The sequence below is a fragment of the Bidens hawaiensis genome, unplaced genomic scaffold (assembly GCF_021521415.1).
Source record: "Bidens hawaiensis isolate Kalapana, Puna unplaced genomic scaffold, B.hawaiensis_p1.1 tig00028592_1, whole genome shotgun sequence".
Classification (NCBI taxonomy): domain Eukaryota; kingdom Viridiplantae; phylum Streptophyta; class Magnoliopsida; order Asterales; family Asteraceae; genus Bidens; species Bidens hawaiensis.
Genome location: NW_027505125.1, coordinates 219110 through 240238, shown reverse-complemented (window position 1 = coordinate 240238; position 21129 = coordinate 219110). Strand labels below are relative to the sequence as shown.

The window sequence follows — 21129 nt, the reverse complement described above, 5'->3', positions numbered from 1 at the left end:
CTTTCATTTAGTTGGATGACCAAAGTTTACCTTTGACTGACCTGCGTGAAGGTTTGCCGTTTTTTGGGTTTATGCGGGTTTTGCCGCCTTCCCCACGCAACGACTTTCACACTTATGTATGCGGTGAAAACCGGCATCAGTGTTGAATAAATTAACCGTTCGACGCCCGGTTGTTAATAGGTTAGTGTTCAGTTTCCTCTATCATGATTCATGCGGATAGACCGGCACTTTCATTTAGTGGGATGACTGAACTTTACCCTTAACTGACCTGCGTGAAGGTTTCCGTTTTTTGGGTTTATGCGGGTTTTGCCGCCTTCCCCACGCAACGACTTTCACACATGTATGCGGTGAAGACCGGCATATCCGTGTGGAAAGTTTAAAAGTATAAATGTAAAATTATCAATGTCGATGTTCTAAGGAGAATCATTTCCATTAGAAGTGGCTCTGGGCCTTTTCTTTACAAATTTGGAATTGATCTACATGCAAACTGTGTAATTGAGCTCCCTTCCATGTTATTGGGATGGGAGTACCATCGAGCCGATATGCACCTGGTTCGGGATCTCGTTGTTTACGCAGTATGTAGTCTCCAACATTGAAGCTGCAATTTTATTCGTGTTTTTCCCCAGCTGGGGTTCTACACGCATCAGCCTGCTCAGCATTCATTGCGCCACGAGGTGCGCGAGCGTCCCATCTCTGACAAATGCTTCGACCATGCCCTTTACGTCTGTGCATTCTTCAGTGTTGTGGCCTTTTGTCCTGTGAAAATCACAGTATTTGCTCCGATCAGTATTGTGACGATGTCGGATTATTGGAGCCTTTGGCCATGGGAGCTCCTCCGTGGCGAATATCTCGGTGACGCTTTTGGTGAGTGGCGTCCATCTGGAGTTCTGGTGCGACTGTACGCTATCCCTTCCGCCCAACCGATGTTGCAAGCCGGATGAGGTGTCAAAGTTTACCCTTGACTGCCAAATGCCTAGCTTCCGCTTTTTGTTTAGTCGGGCGGTAAGGACGTTGTCTTCTCTTGTTTTCTGGGTGTAGAGGTTTGTGCTCTGTGGGAGATCTCTACCCAGTTGCCTCTCAGTTTCCGCAAAGCGTTTAGCTGCTGTCATGATGGCATCCCATGTGGATGGCATGCCATCTTTACCCGTTAAGGTGCGGATGAGCTCTGGGTCGTTCGCACCCTGAATAAAAGCAGCGCGAACAAGATCTTCGCTAATGTTACCCAGACTTAGCTTCTTTGAGTTGAAGCGAGTGATGAAGTCTGGCAAAGATTCATCTTCCCCTCGAATGCATTTGAGGATTGTCCATTGCTCTTCGGTATACTTTCGTTGTTGGCTGAAGTGTTGGCTAAACTTCTGTTGGAAGTCTGCCCAGTCGTAGATGTGGTTGACCGGTAGACGATCGAACCACGCTCTAGCTGGCCCAACAAGCGTCATTTGGAACATGTAACACCACGTAGGTTCCGTCCAATTGCTGACGGTTGCCCCCGCTATGAATCTGTTCAAATGATCGTCTGGGTCAGATATACCATCATATGTGCCTATGTTGGACATTTGTTTGGCACTTTTTGGGGCAATTGCTTCCGCAATGTCCCTTGCAAATTTGGACGTTCCCGCATTTGCAACAGTTGGTCTAAATTTTTTGGAGAAGTCACGTGGGCTTCCACCTGGGTTTTTTGGTTTGAAGGCTTCCCCAAAACGCCTTCTCGGTTGGGAGTCCGTTTCTTTACGCTTCCCTTTCGCCTTATGACGAGGGTTTGCGTCTCTATCGGATTCCTCCGAATCATCGTCCAAGTATTCTTCGAATTCGTCAGCCTGTTGGACGGAACGCAAGCGTTCGTCCAGCTCAGCTTGGAATTCCTTCTGACGTGCCTCCGCCCATGCCTTAACTTCATCGAGTGTTTGGCGGGGGAGCCTTGTTCGTTTCTCTAACTGGGTATCGGTGAATCCCAGTGAGCGATTATTTACTGCACTTGCCCCAGCTTGGGTAACTGGGGTAGTGTTCGTAAAATTTACTTCACTTGCCCCGGCTTGGGTAACCGGGGTAGTGTTTGTAAAGACTGTGTAGTCACCGGTATTCCCCCCAGTAGGTGGGGTTGTGGTTACCGGAGTTTCTTTAACCATCTTTCCAGAAGTTTGAAAAAACTGAAAAGAAATGAAGTTCTAGCTTTTATGCACGGATGGCGCCAATGAAGAAACACTAACCGGACCCCTGGCAGATTACGGGTAACCTGGGGGTTGAATAGATGTTTCCCACGAGGGGTTAGACCCGGCAAAGATGGTTCTTCTGATAACATGCAAAACAGACACCGTGAGCTCGTCACTGAGAAGTGGGGGGTTCCTCCTTGTGACCACCCTCCGGCGTGAGAATCAGACTAGATTGCTCTTGAATATAAATGTATATTAAGAGATTGCTAGAGCAGATATCAGGTATAATATGTAATACGAGATAGTATATGATGATAAGATGATAAGATCATACCATTTGGGGTATTTATAGCCGAAGGTAGGTTTCCAAGAAGGTGTGGCCGGCTGAATAGTATTCCTGTTCTACCAACTGTGGCCTACGCACGTGCCCTGCTGGTAGTTGGTGGGTAGGCAGCGGCTGATAGTGAACAGGCCTGCTGTGTACTATTCCTTTTCCACCAACTGCCGGCTATGCACGTGGTATGACAGGAGTTGGTGAGTAGGCAGCGGCTAATAGTGACATACAGTACAAGAGCATGCTGCTCGCCATACTGTTGTCAATGAGCTGTCGTATCTTTGGTCAGATCTTTTGCCCATACCTCGTCAGGTACAGTACAGAAGATCTTCCCGTATCGTACGGACTGGCTTAGTTGGGCGGGAGTATTCCCCCTCCCGCCTTTGTGCGGGATTGTTCCCGGCTTTGCTCATTCCTTCAAGTGACAACTGAATTATTGAGAGCTAAGTGCCTTGTGCGTGTAGCCTTGCTGCGCGGGTGGCCTTCCCTGATGGCTTGTATCCGCAGCTGCGGGAACAGGCAGAGTACTTCACCATTGGGAGGCATTTCCTGCGGGAACAGCTTGCGTACTGCGCGTAAGGACGTCACGTCTCTGAGCATGGTGGGTCCTGCGTATCCAGTTGGTTTCTGCGCAGACGTCTCTCTTCAAGGTGAGTCTTGCGGGTCCAACTGGGCTCTGCTGGGACCTACCTCTTCACAAACCGAAACCGAAACCACTATCGTTAAAATGCAATTGCATATATCACCAAGTTTACGACATGTAACTGTCCTACCCGGTAAAGGAGTGAGGGAGTTTATAAAAGTGAAGGTCGGATCAAAAAAGGTGTCTTACAGGATGCTCTTTTATACACTTTTGTTCTTAACTTTTCTTTTGCGGTTCGTCTTCGTCTTAACTGCAGTCGACACCATTGATGGTCAGACCAGATGTTCCACCATCGGTACGTGCCACTGATTACATTCTATATTTAATATATTCATGGATGCAAATCTTCAACAACTTGAGTTTTTTTCACTGAGTTTATGGATCGAATACATATATAGAGATTTAACGTGCGTAAAATTAAGTAGAGTAAATACGTTAATACTAAAGTAATTATTATTACTCTACTTATTCCCTTTTAGTAAATTTATTTTAGTTCAAAACTGTAGAGTAATAATAATTACTCTAGTTATTTTAAGTTTAATCTATTAATATCATTTTTACCGAATCTCTCGGCCCGTAAGCGGAACTACAATAATGATTTTTACTATCAATGGAACCCATACTCTCACTAAGTAAGTAAAAAGTGATTGTCAGGATCTTAATTCATAGTCTTTTTTTGTTATTATTTCATAAACAATTTTATAAATAAAAAAAGAGTAAATTACATATCTATTCCTACAAACTTCTAAGATATCATATATAGCCAGCGCGACAACGCTAGGCACTAGCTTAAACTATCATACGTTGCCATCAAAGTAAATAAAATATAATTTGAATTTCATATAGATCTTTGGAAAAATAATTTTCTTAAAAGATCATATTCGCCCATTTAATAAAAATATAACTTAATTTTTTCTCATACTTTATTTTATCTCTTTTTCAAATTTCTTTTACAATATGATCAACCATTAAAGTGAGAAACAATAATGTTCAACTGTTCTTTCATAGGTAACAAAACAACATGATAGTACATTTAAGAGGGGTAAAACTGGTATTTTATAAGTTTATACGATCGAGTATATACAAAATTTATAAAATTATAGAGAACATATGACGTAAAAATACCTCTTTAAAAACACTTTTTTTATATTATTTAACATGAGAAAAATGGAATGATTCAAAAGTCCACCCATATTAAATTGACAGGCCAACTAATGGGATGCTAAAAAATCGGTCAAAGGTCACCAAAATGTTTAGGTAAATGACAAAAGTACCCTTTTTATTATGCGCAGGTTGTCTGAAGAAGTTAGGACCAAGCATGCTGAGTAAAAACCGCCAATCAAGTGTAATATCCCAAAACCATATATATATATATATATATATATATATATATATATATATATATATATATATATAGTAGGAGTAATTGTGTAGAGTTTCCGGTTAAATTAACTTGCTTGATATTTTGGTTTCTTCAAGGTCCCAGAAGTAATATACCAAATCCTGGAGGACCCATCCGGAAAATATGACTTACCTGAAGGGTCTGATGCTGATATTCCTAAAACTTCGGAAGATTTTGTTTCTAGTTTGAAAGGCATTAGTAGTAGTAGTAGACCCGATGCAAAGACCTTTGCTATCAAGCTCAAATCCATGGTATACTTCCACACACAAGAAAATAATCAGTTTTGTGTTTTCATAGCTAACACGTCATGTCGTGTTCAGATTCACTTGCTTAATTAAAAATGTTGATCATTTTAACTAACAGGTCGTGTCCAAGTTGACCATTTTAATTATATTGGTCATGTTCGGGTTAATTGACATGTTTAATTAATCCGTTTATTGAAACATGTCAACCTGATTAACGTCTTTATAACTTGATTACTACTCATCAACTCGTATGACACATTTGAGTTAAATCGGGCGTTAACATGTGTACGTAACTTGTTTTTGACCCATTCTTTTTGCAGACCCAATTAACACGAATAAAAAACACGCACATGTCATTTTGGATTAAACCATTCAACGATTGACACTGCATTTTACCATCTTTTAATCTTAACCATCACCTCATTTTCACCTTTGCAGGTAACCCTTCTAGAAGAAAGAACCAGAAAAGCCAAGATCCAAGAATACCTCTACCGCCACGTGGCATCCAGCAGCATACCCAAACAGCTCAACTGTCTGGCCCTCCAACTGGCCAACGAACACGCCACAAACGCCAACGCCAGACTCCAACTCCCGTCACCCGAGCTCGTGCCCGCACTCGTTGACAACTCATACTTCCACTTTGTCCTTGCGTCCGACAACATCCTCGCAGCCTCAGTTGTGGCCACGTCACTGGTCCAAAACTCGTTACGCCCCGAAACGGTCGTTATTCATATCATTACGGACCGAAAGACCTACTCACCCATGCAAGCGTGGTTCTCGTTGCACCCCTTGACGCCTGCGGTTGTTGAGGTTAAGGCGTTGCATCATTTTGATTGGTTTGCCAAGGGGAAGGTCCCGGTGTTGGAGGCCATGGAGAAGGATCAGAGAGTGCGGGCACAGTTTAGAGGCGGCTCGTCGGCTATAGTGGCCAATAACACTGAGAAACCGGTTGTTATTGCGGCCAAGTTGCAGGCTATGAGTCCCAAATATAACTCGCTTATGAACCATGTTAGGATTTATCTACCAGAGGTACGTAATCTCAGTTTAACACTTATTATTTATACTATTTAATTTTTTGAATATATATAAACGTATGTAGTGTTGATACCAAGTCATGCTTTTGGGAAGAAAATTGTTTTTTTTTAACCGTAATTAGTTACTCGGTCCATAAATTTGTCATGCAATTAGCAATACTATAAAGCTAGGGGTGTCACATGACTCGTATTTGGCTGTTCATGGCCGGGTCTAGCCTGACACGAACCCATAAATTGCGTCAAACATATGAATCCCGAACATGACATAAATATTCATATATTCACAAACACCACCTTTTTAACCCTTTATTTAATTATTATTTCCTTATTAATACTTTTAACAATACAGTTTTACAACACAAAGATTCAATGCATATAAAAACAATTACATTGCAAGTATAATAAAGCTGTGTATCCGTTTCTCTTTTGAGTTTTTGAATTTTGGCAAAACACGCTCACCAATTTAACTTATGGCATAAAAAACATTTCAGATTAAAATAAAAAAAAATAGACGGGATAAACAGGTGAACCCAGCTAATCGTGTTTGTGGATTCGAGTCAAACCTGTTTATACGGAACCCAATTAAACCCATAAATTTCGTGTAACATTGGTTTACATATGGTGTCAGAAATTCACAACCGGTACAAAACCCTTTAAGAATTTGCTTATTTATGGGGATATGTTGAATAAAAATAATCAACTTATAACTTTCTTGACTATACAAATATAATTGTATATGCAGATGTTCCCAAGTCTTAACAAGGTAGTCTTCCTAGACGATGACCTTGTGGTTCAAACCGATCTTTCACCTCTATGGGAGATTGATATGGATGGTAAAGTCAACGGAGCGGTTGAAACATGTAGGGGAGAGGATAAATTTGTAATGTCAAAACGGTTCAAGAGCTACTTGAACTTTTCTCATCCATTGATATCAACTAATTTTAACGCAAACGAATGCGCTTGGGCCTATGGGATGAACATATTTGATCTTGAAGCATGGAGGAATACCAACATAAGTCAAGATTACCTTTACTGGCTTGAAGAGGTAAACAATCTAATCAAAAACGTCCCATTAAAGTCACACAAAATTTTTATCAGGTGTTCTAGTCCTTTTCTAACATTTATAAAAAGTTGCGTATGATTGGAACATTTAATGAAACATGCATATATGAATTTTAGGTGTTCCAATCCTGTGTAATGATTTCATAAATGTTTAAAAGCTTAGTAAAGCAAGTGAAACGTATATAAATCTTGGTTACTAATTGAAGAAGCGTGGATCGACTCACTGGTAGACGATCTACTTTCCTCGGGTGTGATTATGCTATTTCACCGATGGTTTCTCTTGGATCTATGTTCTTCCACCTACAAAATGAACAGCACCGTCAACTTACCCCTCAGAAAGGGACAGAGGGGTCCTCTTTGGGGTAACCCTCCGGTGTGAGAATAAGTATTTGTGGAGAAGATAATAATATGTGAGAGTAAGGAATTCTGGAGAGTATTGCTTAATAGCTGAATACTCTGTGTGATTGTGTTGCTGGATGTAACTGTCTGATTGAATGTAATTGAATATGATTGAATGTGAATGAATGTCCCTCCTTGTGGAGTTGATGCTGTATTTATAGTGCTAGGGTTTCCACTGATTGGGCTCAGCCTTGTTGGCCTCCTCCAATCGCTTTGCGCCACGTGTCCTCTGGGACACCTGGTGCTTTCTCATTGGTTGTAATCACGTGGTAGCACATGTGTCATGCTGAGTTGTCCACCTTTCATTTGGCAGCTGTCAACATCAGCATATTCTTATTCCTTAAAAAGATACCTTCTGGAAGGTTGTCTGACGTGCACAATCAGGGTTGCCCTAATCCTGATTTGGATAAGGACGAGGTTGACTATGTGCATGTGTGATATGCGCCAATCCTGAGGATGCGCGAGGTCTTCTCTTTATTCTCACGCGCAGATGTTTCATGCGCAGATGTGATATGCACGAGCATGTGATATGCGCCGCGCGCTGATGCGCCGCGCGCATATGTGATATGCGTGAGCATATGTGATGCGCGAGCATATGTGTGCCTGGGCATATGATGCATGAGCATGTGTGGTGCCTGGGCATATGATGCCTGAGCATGTGTGGTGCCTGGGCATATGATGCCTGAGCATGTGATGCATGAGCATATGTGATATGCGCCATGCGCATAGGTTTTGGCTTTGTGACTTCGTAATGTCTTGATTTCAAGCCTCTTGTCTATATCTTGTGGGTTGACCCGCCTTGCTCCGTGTTGAGGCGGGTATATACCTCTTCAAGCCCCCCCAGTCTAATGTGTGTCTTGTCTCGCGCGAGCGAGGTAAGATAGATGTTAGACTAAATAGTTTGCTCTTTTAATAGGTGTTTTGTCTTTTTCTTCTTATTATTCACCGTTGCGCGAAATTCTATCCTCTTGGTTGCAAACGAATCGTCCCTGGACGTGGTTGGTTGTTGCTGACATGGGCCCGTGATGGAGACGTGTCAGGCCTTTCGTGTGCTCGAGGTGCTACAGTTGCCTTTCGTGTCCCCTCACACGCTGTCAGGGACACGTGTCGCGCTCGCGTTGGTCCGTTCCTGCGAGTGGTGGCGCGTGAACTCTGGCAGCAGCCGTATAGTTTCCTTTCATGTCCCCTCACACAGTGTCAGGGACACGTGTCGCGCTCGCATTGGCCAAGACCTGCGAGTGGGGGTGCGTGAAGTCCGTTCAGCACCAAAATTTCTCTCTCCTGGGCCTATAAAAGCCAGCCCTTAGTCTTTTTATCCTTCATCTTCTTGTTTAATATTCATAGCTCTTTTCTTTGTTTCCTTGTATTCCGATTACCCTTGTTCTGCTTCCAGCTATCTGTTCTTCAGAAGTTTCCCTTGTTCGATTTTACAGTTGTATGTCTGATAGTTCAGACAATACAATCTCCCCCATCCATTGCCGTAGAAAATCGTTAGTAATGTCTACATTGAAGAAGACCGGCAAGGGGAAGAAGGCTGCTGAGGGCTCATCGGAGGAGGTAGGGAGGACCAAGGCGGTGAAGAGGTGGAATGAAATCCCCTGCAAATTGAGGCAGGCTGATCTTGACAGCCTTATCGCCTCTCAGGGTTTTCCCACCCTGTTTGGCTGCATGTTGCCTGTGGCCGGGCAAACGGCGGCGGACCCGCCTACCGGCTATATATCCCTATATAGCCATTTTTTCACCCACTGCAACCTTCGTCTCCCGATGACAAGGTTTGTGGGTGCACTGCTTCAGTTCTATGGGATTCATATATCCCAAGTCCATCCATTTGGACTTGTGCGCATGACTCACTTTGAGTTCATGTGCAAATCCCAGCGCGAGGAGCCCACCCCTCGGCGCTTTCAGTATTTTTACAAGCCCAAGATCCAAGACTCTTGGTTCTCTTTTATTCCTCGCAGTCAGAAGGTGAAGTGCTCCACTGTTTCATTCAAGAGCCTTCATGACTGGTCTGAGAGGTTCTTCTATATAAGGGCTGGTGTGATCCCCATCCGCATGACTATGCGCGCGATTTCTTCTGCGCCCGCGGATGTGGGTGTCTTCAAGAACCCAACTGGCGCCTGGGTTAATAAGCTGACCGCCGAACCATCCCCCGCCAAGAACATTTGTGAGGAGGCGCTGGTGGGGGTTGGTATGAGCAAGAGGTGGGCGGACAGCGCGCTTGAGCCCGTTATCCAAGTCGACGGGTTATGTAAGTTTTATCTCATTGCTTTACTTCTGCGCGAATATAATTCTTTTTGCTGAACTCATTTGACTTGTTTTGTGCAGTCACCAAGGAGTATATCCATGCTGCCTATGATGAGCACATGGAGGGTGGTTCCGTCGCGCTTGGCGCTGGGGAGGTTGGTTTCCCTGATCGCTTTGATGACATGTTCATCCCTGTTGATCTGGGATTTGTCTTCGACAGCGATGCGCCTGGTAAGCCTTTGTACTTATGCATTTTCCTTTATAATACCAAATTTGACTAACACTTCTGTTGCATGTATTGTAGATGCGCTTGAAAATTACGAGCTGGAGCTCGCGGAAGAGGAGGAGGAAGAGGAGGCGCCCCAACTAAAGCGTAAAGCTAAGGGGAAAACTGGCGCAGGGGTCAGTAAGAAGCAGAAAAAAGATGTTGCCCCTGTTGTTCAGGACCCTCCTACTCAGGCGGGGGGATTTGGGAAAACCCAGGAGTTTACCACCAAGGTTTCCTTGTCTTCCCTGCCTAAAAAAGTGGGCAGACCACCTGTCCACCTGAGGCATGGTGCCACTAGCTCCTCCCTTCGCGCTGCGGAAAAGGGAAGCGGTGTTGCGCCTTCGACAGGTATACTTTGTTATCCTTTGCTTATCTTTTATGGTTCTATGAGCGCGATTCTGATAGAGTTACTAATGAATCTTTGTTCACTCAAATGTTTGTAGAACCGGCGACAGCGCAACAAGATGCCGAGGCTGCGCCGGCGGTCTCTTCGAAGTCCCCTGTTTTACCCTCAAAGAAGGGTAGAATGGACTTCATGGTGATGTTTGCTTCGCGAACGGAGTTGCGCCAAGGTACGTATTGCGCTCTTGTTTTCTGACTTTCTTTTAGATCAAGTCCTTAACCATTTCTTTTTGTTGTTATTTTCACAGAAGCCGTAGCTGGCGCACAAGCTTCTGGCGGCACTCCTGGCGCCGGTGCCAGCGCCGTTGGCTCTGCTCCAGCTCCTGCAAGCGATGAATCTCCCCTCATCGGCATTACTAAGGAGCAGGAGGCCGTTTTGCGCGCCGACTTGGCGGCGTCGAGACCTCCCTCACCTCCTCCTGCGCATAGCCCTCCTCGCGAGACCGATTTTGATTCTAGGTCGCAGGAGAAGAGGCCTATTTCAGAGGAGGGTGAGGAGTTTGAAGTTGAAGACTCCGCGGGCGCCCGCGCCAGCCCTGCAGCGCCACGAGGTTTCGCGGCGGAGCCTTCTCGTAGGGCTGGCGATGACTTTTCTGCTTCATCCCCGCAGGTATAGGTTATTTTTTGTTCCGCTGCGCGTACTTCCATCTTAGTGTTTTGATAACTTAGATAATTACTTTGCTTTTGCAGGAAGCCGATCACATTTACCGCCCGAGATGGAATATAACTGAAGACAGCACCTTTCAGTCCATGGGGGTGTGTGCGGAATTCTGGGCTCATGCTGTGCCTCCATCTGAAAGGAGGTTCCAGGAGGACCGCGCTCGCGACGACCTGCTCAATGATCATATGTTTGCTGGGTCGGCCTTCATTGCTGCCTCCCAAGAGCTTCGCTCTGATTACGTAAAAGTACGTGATGCTCTTGCGGAAGCCAGGCAAGAGGCTAAGGTGTCTGCTTGGCATCTTTCTGATGCTCGCGAGAGAGCTGAGAAGCTCCAGGCCGAGCTCAGTGAGAACAGAGCCAGCGCCAACAGCGCCTTCGTGAAGCGCGGTCATGAGCTTCAGGCTGCGCGGGAGAAGCTGCAGGCGGCGGAGGCGGACGCGGCCAAATACTCGCGCCGAGCGCGCGAGTTGGAGCTTGAGGCGGAGGCGCGTGACCAAGCTCTTGTCCAGTCCATAACTGAAAAATCATCACTGGAGAGTGAGGTTGCGCGCCTGAAGAGGGAGCTGGTGGCCGCGCAGGCCGATAAAGATGAAGCCCTGGCGACGGCAGCGTCTAGCCAGGAAGCACTTGATGCTGCGCGGGTGGAAAAAGAAGAAATCTTGGCGGCAGCAGCGTCCGACAAAGAGGAGCTAACAAAGACTAAAGAAACTGTTGAGTTATTAAACTCTCAGGTTCCTGCCCTCGAGACGTCTGTTGCTGGCCTCGCGCAGGATCGCCACTGGCTGATCTCACAGGGCATGACTCGTTGCGCTTACGCGATGAAATACTCAGGCGAGTTTCAGGCCCTGGTGATGGATTGCAACGCTGCCGCACGCTTGGTGGGCCGAGCTGAAGGGTTCACGGATGGTTACGAATATGGCATGTTGAAGAAGAACCCATCCGAGTACCCTTATCAGAGCAACGCTGCCTGCGCGGAAATGGCCGCGATGGGGGAGAAGTATATGAACACTCCCATTCCCATCCTTGCGCAGGTATTTTAACCTTAATGAGATTACCTTGACTTATTTTCTAAGTCTTTTTGTACTCATATTTTTGCTTATGATTTGCAGATATCCGCGCTTGCTGACCAGCCCGATCTCGCCGCGCTAAAGAAATTACTTGACGAGTGCGAAGGGGCTGGTGGCGGCGATGATGGCGCGGGGAATGCTGGCATTGCTAGCGGCTCTGGCGTGGCCAAAGGATCCGCTCCTGACACTGTTGTGCTAGAAGACTCCATTCAAGATGAAGAACTTGACTATGGTCAGTTTGGAGATGAAGAGGAGCAGGCTGCGCCAGATGCTGAGGGCGATGATGAGGATGATGAAGAGGCTGATGTCAACGTGGAGACTTGAGAAGCCCTTCATGTTTTTTATTTTTATTTTTATTTGTAATTTGTATCTCATCATCTTGTAAACTTGTAAATTTCAATGCTTTTGAATGAAATTATGTTTTTCCCTTCTTCGCATCTTGCGCATTCCCATTCATCTCTTTATATAAGATATGCTTGCACGTTGGAATAAGAACAAGGTTGTAAGGAATTTATTATACTTAACCCTTGTCATATTGTAAGTGATTTTGCCATATCTTGATTGTGTTGACACGTGTCTTGGCGCTTTCATTATTCCTCTTTTGCGCGACGTTATCGCGCGTTTATGGAATTATGAGTTTTTTAGCCTTACGCGTCAATGTGTTACTCAGATATCCATTACAACTTTATGCGCGACCTCGACCTGAGACCTTAACAACTATGTTTTGGCATTCGCTTTGCCTTAGTTTTGTTTAGGTATTTTATGGTCAGGCTGCGCAGCATGCAGGATGGATGTTGTGAGTTGTTTGAGCTAAGGCTCACATTATTGGGCTAAGGCCCTGACGTTTTAGAGTTAAGACTCTTTAACGCGTTTGCGCATGTATGTTTTACTTCGTTTTATTTTGTTTTGATGTCAATACAATGTTGTCATATTGCTCAAAATTAATAAAGGGAAGTGTGAAACATGTATGCAAAAGGTAGTAGAATTGGGCTAAGGCCCTGACGTTTTAGAGTTAAAACTCGTTAACGCGTTTGAGCTTGAAGCTCGCGCATGCATGTTTTACTTCGTTTTTATTTCGTTTTGATGTCAATACAATGTTGTCATATTGCTCAAAACTAATAAAGAGAAGTGTGAAACACGTATGCAAAAGGTAGTAGAATCCACATTAAGAGAAGATAGCGCGTATCATTATTCATAATGGCTTAAAAAGCCTTGATTACAAATTTGACATTTACATGAAACATTTTCTCAGCTGTGCCGCGTTCCATGCGCGCGGGATTTTCTTTCCATTCAAATCTTTTAAAGCATATGCGCCTTTCCCCAATTCTTCTGAGATTTGATAAGGTCCCTCCCAATTGGGGGACATTTTTCCCGGGGGTATCGCGCGGCTAGCTTCATTGTTTCGAAGGACAAAATCATTTTTCTTGAAGTGGCATTCTTTCACACGCTGTTTGTAATATTTTTCCAGTTTTTTCTTGTACTTGGCTTCACTGATGATAGCCGCCTCTCTGCGCCCTTCAAGTAAGTTGAGATCCAACCTTCTTTCGCGCTCGTTATCAATTTTGCTCATCATGAGCACTCTATGGGATGGGCATCCAATTTCCGCTGGAATCATTGCCTCTGTTCCATAGGTTAGGCTGAACGGGGATTCGCCATTGCTGGTTTTGCTTAATGTCCTGTGTGCCCACAGGACATTAGGTAGCTCTTCGACCCAAGAACGGGATTCTCCCTCCAACCTTTTCTTCAGCCCATTTAACAAGCTTTGGTTCGCGCGTTCTACTTGTCCATTCCCCTGAGGGTGATAAACTGAAGTGAAAATTTGGTTGATGCGCAATTCCTTGAGCCAGCTGGATATCTTCTTGTCAGTGAATTGCTTGCCATTATCGCTCACAATTTCCATGGGCAAGCCAAAACGGCATATGATGTGGCTCCAGATAAACTGCTTCATCGCTTCGGCTGTTATTTTTGCTAGTGGCTTGGCTTCAACCCATTTTGTGAAATAATCTACTGCCACTACCAAAAATTTTACTCGCCCAGGCGCTTGCGGTAGGGGACCCACAATGTCGATTGCCCATTTGTGGAAAGGCCATGCAGAGGTCACTGGAATCAAGTTGTTCTTTGGCCGCATGGTGTTTGGCGCATAGCTCTGACATGCTTTGCATTTTTGGATCTCCTTTAGAGCGTCCAAGTACATGCCTGGCCAATAATAGCCTGCGCTCATTGCCTTGGCAACCACCATGCGCGGGCCAGCATGAATTCCACAGATTCCTTCGTGTATCTCTCTGATCACATAGCTCGCTTCCTCAGCATCTAGGCATTTCATGAGCGGCCCAAGATAAGAGCGTCGATATAATGTACCGTCAAGCAGTTCATAGTTCTGCGCCTTGTGTCTTATCTTCCTCGCTTGCGCGCGATCATCTGGTACTCTTCCCTCCTTCAAGAATTCCATTATTGGAGTTATCCATGATGAAGGTGTTGTATGAGTTACCAGGACAGACTTCGCTACCACCGACGGGTTGCTCATTACTTCTACCCTGACATCTTTGCCAAAGTGATCAAAACTGGTTGATGCCATCTTACTCAGCGCGTCTGCAGATTTGTTTTCACTGCGCGGAATATGAATGATTCTGAAGCAGTCAAATTGCTCGATGAGCTTTTTCGCCTGCTCTAGATATAGAGGCATGGTGTTCTCCTTGGCATCATAAAGGCCATTGACCTGTGCTGCTACCAAGTATGAATCAACATGGGCCTCTAGCTTTTTAACCCCGAATTTGTGCGCGATGCGCAGGCCTGCCAGCAGGGCTTCATACTCAACCTCATTGTTGGTGCTCTTGAAGTCCAACCTGATGGCGTAAGTATATTCATGATTCTCTGGATCCACCAGTTTGAGCCCTGCGCCGGACCCTTCATTGTTTGAAGCTCCGTCAGTGAACAATCTCCAAACATTTTTTTCATCATTGGCTCGCGGAGGGTCTACCTCGCGCTGAGCCTCTTCAACTCTTCCTTCGGGGACTTCTGCGATGAAATCAGCCAAGACTTGTCCCTTTATTGCTGGACGAGGCTTATAGGCGATCGTGTGCTCACCTAATTCCAGCGCCCACTTTGTCAGCCTTCCTGAGAGCGCGGGGCGCCGCAAGACTTGCTGGATGTTGTAACCAGTCAGAACTTCAATGGGATGACCATTGAAATATCTATGAAGCTTGCGCGACGCGTGTGTTAGTGATAAAACTAACTTCTCCATGATGGAGTAGCGCGTCTCAGGATCTGTCAGCACCCGACTCACATAGTATATTGGCGTTTGGATTCCCTTGCGATCCACCAATAATACTGCGCCGATGGCGCGCTCTCCTGCTGATAGGTATAATGTCAAAGTTTCACCAGGAAGTGGAGCTGTGAGCGCGGGCAGATTTATCAAACATTCTTTAATCTCGCTGAACGCTTGCTCGGCCTCAGGAGTCCATTTGAACTGGCTTTTCTTTAAGCAGTTTCTCAATGTATTGACAAATGGGGTAGATTTGCTTGCATGGTTCGCTAGGAACCTGTTGATTGAAACCAATCTACCATTGAGCTTCTGAACTTCTTTCATGGTGGATGGCGAAGGCATGTCAAGGATGGCCTCCACCTTCTCAGGGTTCACCTTGAAACCATCCTTGGTGACCATTACACCTAGAAATTTTCCCTCTCGTACGCCGAAAGTGCATTTGCTCGGATTGAGCTTCATGTTAACTTCCTTTAGGCGCCCAAGGGTTTCCTCGATGTCTTTGAGCATTTGCTTTTCCTCCCTGCTCTTGATCACCAAATCATCCACATAGACTTCTAGGTTTCTTCCGATTTGCTCGCTGAAAACGGCATCCATAAGTCTTTGGTAGGTGGCGCCCGCATTCTTCAAACCAAAGGGCATTTTTGTGTAGCAAAAAACACCCTTGTCGGTTCTAAATGCGGTCTTGTCCTCATCTTGTGGTGCCATTTGAATCTGGTGATAGCCCTTGTAGGCATCCAGGAAACATTTGAGTTTGAATGGCGCCACGGAGTCCACCTTTGCATCGATGTTTGGGAGGGGGTAACAATCTTTTGGGCACGCTTTGTTGAGGTCCTTGAAGTCAATGCACATCCTCCACGACCCGTTACTTTTCTTTACCATCACAGGATTGGCTACCCACGTCTGGTATCGTATCGGGCGGATGATGTTTGCGCGCAGTAAATCCTCAACCTGCTCATTCATGGCCCTCGCTTTCTCATCCCCCATGACTCTCTTCTTTTGAGCAATTGGCTCTACAGACTTGAAGGTGTTTAGAGAATGCTGCGCCAGGTCTCGCGGAACCCCAGTCATATCAGAGTGTTGCCACGCAAAGACCGACATATATGCTGTGAGCAACCTTTTCATTCTCAACCTCGTGTCGTCTGATATCGTAGCGCCAATTGTGATTTTTTGCTCCGGGAATTTCGGGTTGATAAACCATTCCTCTGGCGCGTTTTCTGCCATTGGAATTTTCATTCTCCCCTCCCGCGGAGTACTTGTCACTGCACACAAATGATCTCGGTATACAAAAGTTACACCTGTTGGTGTTGGGAACCCCAACGCGCCGTGCGCTGGCGACGGTATGGCGTTGAATTGGGCCATCGTTCCCCTACCCAAGATCATATTGTGGCAAGAAGTGGTGGGCAAGACCAAGAAGTTAACAACTTCGGCTCGCTTGTGTTTCTCATCCCCCATAGTTAGCTCAAATTGTATTTGACCTAGGAGATGAATGATTTCATTGGAAACACCAGAGATCGGCGCATTCACAATTTCAAGCCTTGCTTGGTCCGCCGGATCCAGTTTCCTGAAACATTGCTCATACATTATGTCTGATTCGCTACCAGTGTCCGCCAGGACTTTTGACACTTCGTAATGAGCAATGTGTGTAGTGATAACAAGAGGACTGCTGATGGAAGGGCCTCCCCTGATTCTTGGGAAGATGACTTGCTGCTCGCGCCAATCTCCTTGGATTTGCGCGCTTCTCTTTCTTGAGGTCTGCCCTTGCCTTCCTCCCTCGGCTACACAGATTCTTTTGTACTTTTTGCTGGCTGAGGCTCCTGATTGTTCATCTTCTGGTCTTGAGTTTTTCACCAGGTGAGCCAGCTTGCCTGATTTCACGTCCTTTTCAATTGCATCCTTCAAGTGGTGGCAGGCATCAGTGTTGTGCCCTGTGGACTTGTGAAATTCACAGTACTTGCCACTGTCTGATGGTCCCTTGTAGTGTAGTGGCTTGGGGCTTTTGAATTGGACATTCTCGGTGCTTAACACCTGTGAAGGAGTTTTAGTGAGGGGAGTCCATATTCTTGGCAGAGGTCTGCTAGGATCTCTGCCGCCCTCCCTCTTGTCACCCTCCCCGCGATTACGAACATCTTTTTGGGGCTGGGGTGAGCTTGGTTGCGCCTGCTTTTCTGCGGAAGAAAAACTGGTTGGTTGCAACCTGGACCATACCGAGTTCTGCTTGCCCCTCTTTTCTTTGCTGCGCGGTGACTCAGCTTGATGCGATCTTTCTCTTGCCCTATCTTGGGCAATTTGTTTTTCATTCCTCGCGAAAACTCGCGATGCTTCCATTAACTTGGCCCACGTGGTGGGCATGCCATCTCTGCTTACGAGAGCTCGGCGTAGTTGATCACTGCGCGCGCCCTGTATAAAGGCCACGCGCAGGAGTTGCTCAGTTATACCTCCGATTGCCAGAGACTCCTGATTGAAACGAGTGATGTAGTCTTCAATCGTTTCATCATTCCTGCGCACGCAGTGCATGATGTCATCAGGGTCGCGCGTGTGTCTGCGCTGCTGTACGATGTGGGCTTGGAATTTTTCCAATAGTTCCTCGAACCCATCAATTTGCCCAGTAGGCAAGCTTTCAAGCCAGACACGCGCCGCGCCCGTTAGGCAGCGAGCAAACATATGACACCATGTTGGCATCGTCCAGCTCTCTAGGTTTCCCGTGTTGTAAAAACCTTGCAAGAAATCGTCTGGATCTGTTGTGCTGTCATATTTACCCAAACCACTTGGCATCTTGGTTTTGTGCTAGATGGGAGCCTGCGCGATGCGCGCAGTGAACTTTGAATGTTTCACCAAGATGGCTGGTCTATACGGTGTGGTTACGTCCACTTGCCCTCTAACTGGTGGGCTGTACGGCATGTGTAGATCCAGATCGGCTCTGGCTCCAGGCGCCATGTTCACAGGCGCGCGGAGCTGTGAGCCTCCTGCATGAGTATCTCGCGTCTTCCTCATGCTATGCACTTCTTCATCACTGAACTCAGTGTGTGCAGTGTGAACAGAATGTCCTTCTTCCGGCGCGCGCGGCCTTTTTGTTCCATGAACAGTTTGCTTATCAAGCGCTTGCCTTTGTGTTAAGTCGGCTAGCTTTTTCTGTTTGACCATCTCGTTATACTTGTCCATTAGACGCCGCTGCTCGTTTATGAGCCATTCTTTAGGATCATTTGTTTCATCTTCTGGACCCATTGGTCCTTTTTGTTTCGCGCCGGCAAGATTTTGTAACGTAAGATCGTCTGGAGGAGTTTCAGTCTGGTCATGAGGAGTTGTGATGAAAGGATGGTTACTGGTGGCACGCGTAGAATCACGCGGCGCCCTCAGAAACTGTTGTCCCTCATTAACATCCTCACGTTCAATATCCTCCAGAACTTGATCAACGTTACGGACGCCAGAAACCATGGTGAAAATTGGTTTTTTATAGAGATCTGATGAGATCTTGTTGCCGTTGTAACGTGGTCGTGGGTTCGTGTCCCACGGATGGCGCCAATGAAGAAGCGTGGATCGACTCACTGGTAGACGATCTACTTTCCTCGGGTGTGATTATGCTATTTCACCGATGGTTTCTCTTGGATCTATGTTCTTCCACCTACAAAATGAACAGCACCGTCAACTTACCCCTCAGAAAGGGACAGAGGGGTCCTCTTTGGGGTAACCCTCCGGTGTGAGAATAAGTATTTGTGGAGAAGATAATAATATGTGAGAGTAAGGAATTCTGGAGAGTATTGCTTAATAGCTGAATACTCTGTGTGATTGTGTTGCTGGATGTAACTGTCTGATTGAATGTAATTGAATATGATTGAATGTGAATGAATGTCCCTCCTTGTGGAGTTGATGCTGTATTTATAGTGCTAGGGTTTCCACTGATTGGGCTCAGCCTTGTTGGCCTCCTCCAATCGCTTTGCGCCACGTGTCCTCTGGGACACCTGGTGCTTTCTCATTGGTTGTAATCACGTGGTAGCACATGTGTCATGCTGAGTTGTCCACCTTTCATTTGGCAGCTGTCAACATCAGCATATTCTTATTCCTTAAAAAGATACCTTCTGGAAGGTTGTCTGACGTGCACAATCAGGGTTGCCCTAATCCTGATTTGGATAAGGACGAGGTTGACTATGTGCATGTGTGATATGCGCCAATCCTGAGGATGCGCGAGGTCTTCTCTTTATTCTCACGCGCAGATGTTTCATGCGCAGATGTGATATGCACGAGCATGTGATATGCGCCGCGCGCTGATGCGCCGCGCGCATATGTGATATGCGTGAGCATATGTGATGCGCGAGCATATGTGTGCCTGGGCATATGATGCCTGAGCATGTGTGGTGCTTGGGCATATGATGCCTGAGCATGTGTGGTGCCTGGGCATATGATGCCTGAGCATGTGTGGTGCCTGGGCATATGATGCCTGAGCATGTGATGCATGAGCATATGTGATATGCGCCATGCACATAGGTTTTGGCTTTGTGACTTCGTAATGTCTTGATTTCAAGCCTCTTGTCTATATCTTGTGGGTTGACCCGCCTTGCTCCGTGTTGAGGCGGGTATATACCTCTTCACTAATAACTCTCAACTTTTTTTCAATTAACCTAAATTATGTAGTAGGTAATACTGGAGGGGAAAAAAATACTAACTGATAATAAAGTTTCATAATTGTTCAATATGTCAAATTTGAGAATAATAACCACCATAATAACCATGATCCATATATGTTGCATTTGCCTCACTTAATTTAAAATCTTTAAACATTTATAAAAGGTTATATATTATTACAACTAAACTCTAATAACTTGTTTTCTTAAGCAGAATTTGAAGTCAGATTTAAGTTTATGGCAGCTAGGAACACTCCCTCCGGGGTTGATAGCATTTCGTGGATATGTTCATGTTATTGATCCTTTATGGCATATGTTGGGACTCGGGTATCAAGAAAATACAAGCAAGGCGGATGCTCAAAATGCCGCGGTAATTCATTTCAATGGCAGAGCAAAACCGTGGCTAGATATTGCATTTCCGCAGCTTCGGTCACTATGGACCAAATATGTTAACTTTTCAGATAGGTTCATCAAGTCATGCCACATTAGACCATCTTAGACACGTATGTTAAAGTTACAAGATGGAAATTAGAGTACATGAAATGATGAGAACCAAGAAAAGCAAGGAAAAGGGTTTTGTTTTGTGAATTATGATTCTGTTATTCGACTTGAATTACAATATGGAAATTAGAATTTAGAATCATCATATTCTGGTTTACTTGCTTGAAGCCCCTTGTTTTTCGTTGTATTGTGAAAGCAGATGAAGAAAGAGACGTGAGTGTAAAGTGACAATTTTCTCTTTCAATTTGCGCAATAAAGCGTTCCCCTTCATCAGTAAAGGGATTGAATAGTTCATATATGATATGTATATATTTCATATACTTATTGTTTAGTGACACAATCACAGCCGAGAAGCAATACACAATGTATCCGCAAGATAATGCATAATCCTTGCAATTAACAGATAAAAATCATGATGCATTTTGGGTGTCCGAAAGTTATATTCAGCCCCATTGCATTTAATAGTCTAAAGCCAATAATGGTTAAAATTAAGCTCAATACAAAAAGCACAACTCTATATATGATATGACATGAATTTGAAAACTATTTTATAGGTAAAATATGATATTATATTAGTCATATATAGCTTTAACCAAGTTAGGCAAGGTATGTATTTTCAATGAAGAGACAACGTGAATAACAATCCAACTAAATATGTCGTGTCATTTTCATCACATAAATTCGAAAAACTAAATCATTTCAATAAGATATGTAACATATAAGTTGAAAGAAAACAATTATCAAAACTACAGGGTTTTTTCATCTCTGTATCAACATTCATATATCATCTATTAGCAACATTAATATACTAACATCTATCAGATTGCAACCAACCAAACTGT

At 45.0% G+C, this 21129-nt stretch overlaps 1 protein-coding gene across 1 annotated transcript; it reads left to right on the top strand.

Annotated features, from left to right (window-relative positions):
• The first annotated feature begins 3206 nt into the window (after positions 1–3206).
• Positions 3207–20561, top strand: LOC143610882 (putative galacturonosyltransferase 12). Its single transcript, XM_077085238.1, has 6 exons — positions 3207–3419; positions 4417–4469; positions 4604–4777; positions 5210–5800; positions 6548–6850; positions 20001–20561. Exons 1-6 carry the CDS (start codon positions 3209–3211, stop codon positions 20283–20285), a joined length of 1617 nt encoding a protein of 538 aa, XP_076941353.1. The 5' UTR covers positions 3207–3208; the 3' UTR covers positions 20286–20561.
• The last annotated feature ends 568 nt before the right edge of the window (positions 20562–21129 follow it).

What these genes read in the sequence shown, in the direction of transcription:
- LOC143610882 (XM_077085238.1), top strand. Translation starts at nt 3,209, where the DNA reads ATGCAATTGCATATATCACCAAGTTTACGACATGTAACTGTCCTACCC. An exon ending in GACCAGATGTTCCACCATCG is followed by an intron (nt 3,420 to 4,416) that starts GTACGTGCCACT and finishes TATTATGCGCAG; the next exon opens with GTTGTCTGAAGAAGTTAGGA. An exon ending in GTAAAAACCGCCAATCAAGT is followed by an intron (nt 4,470 to 4,603) that starts GTAATATCCCAA and finishes GGTTTCTTCAAG; the next exon opens with GTCCCAGAAGTAATATACCA.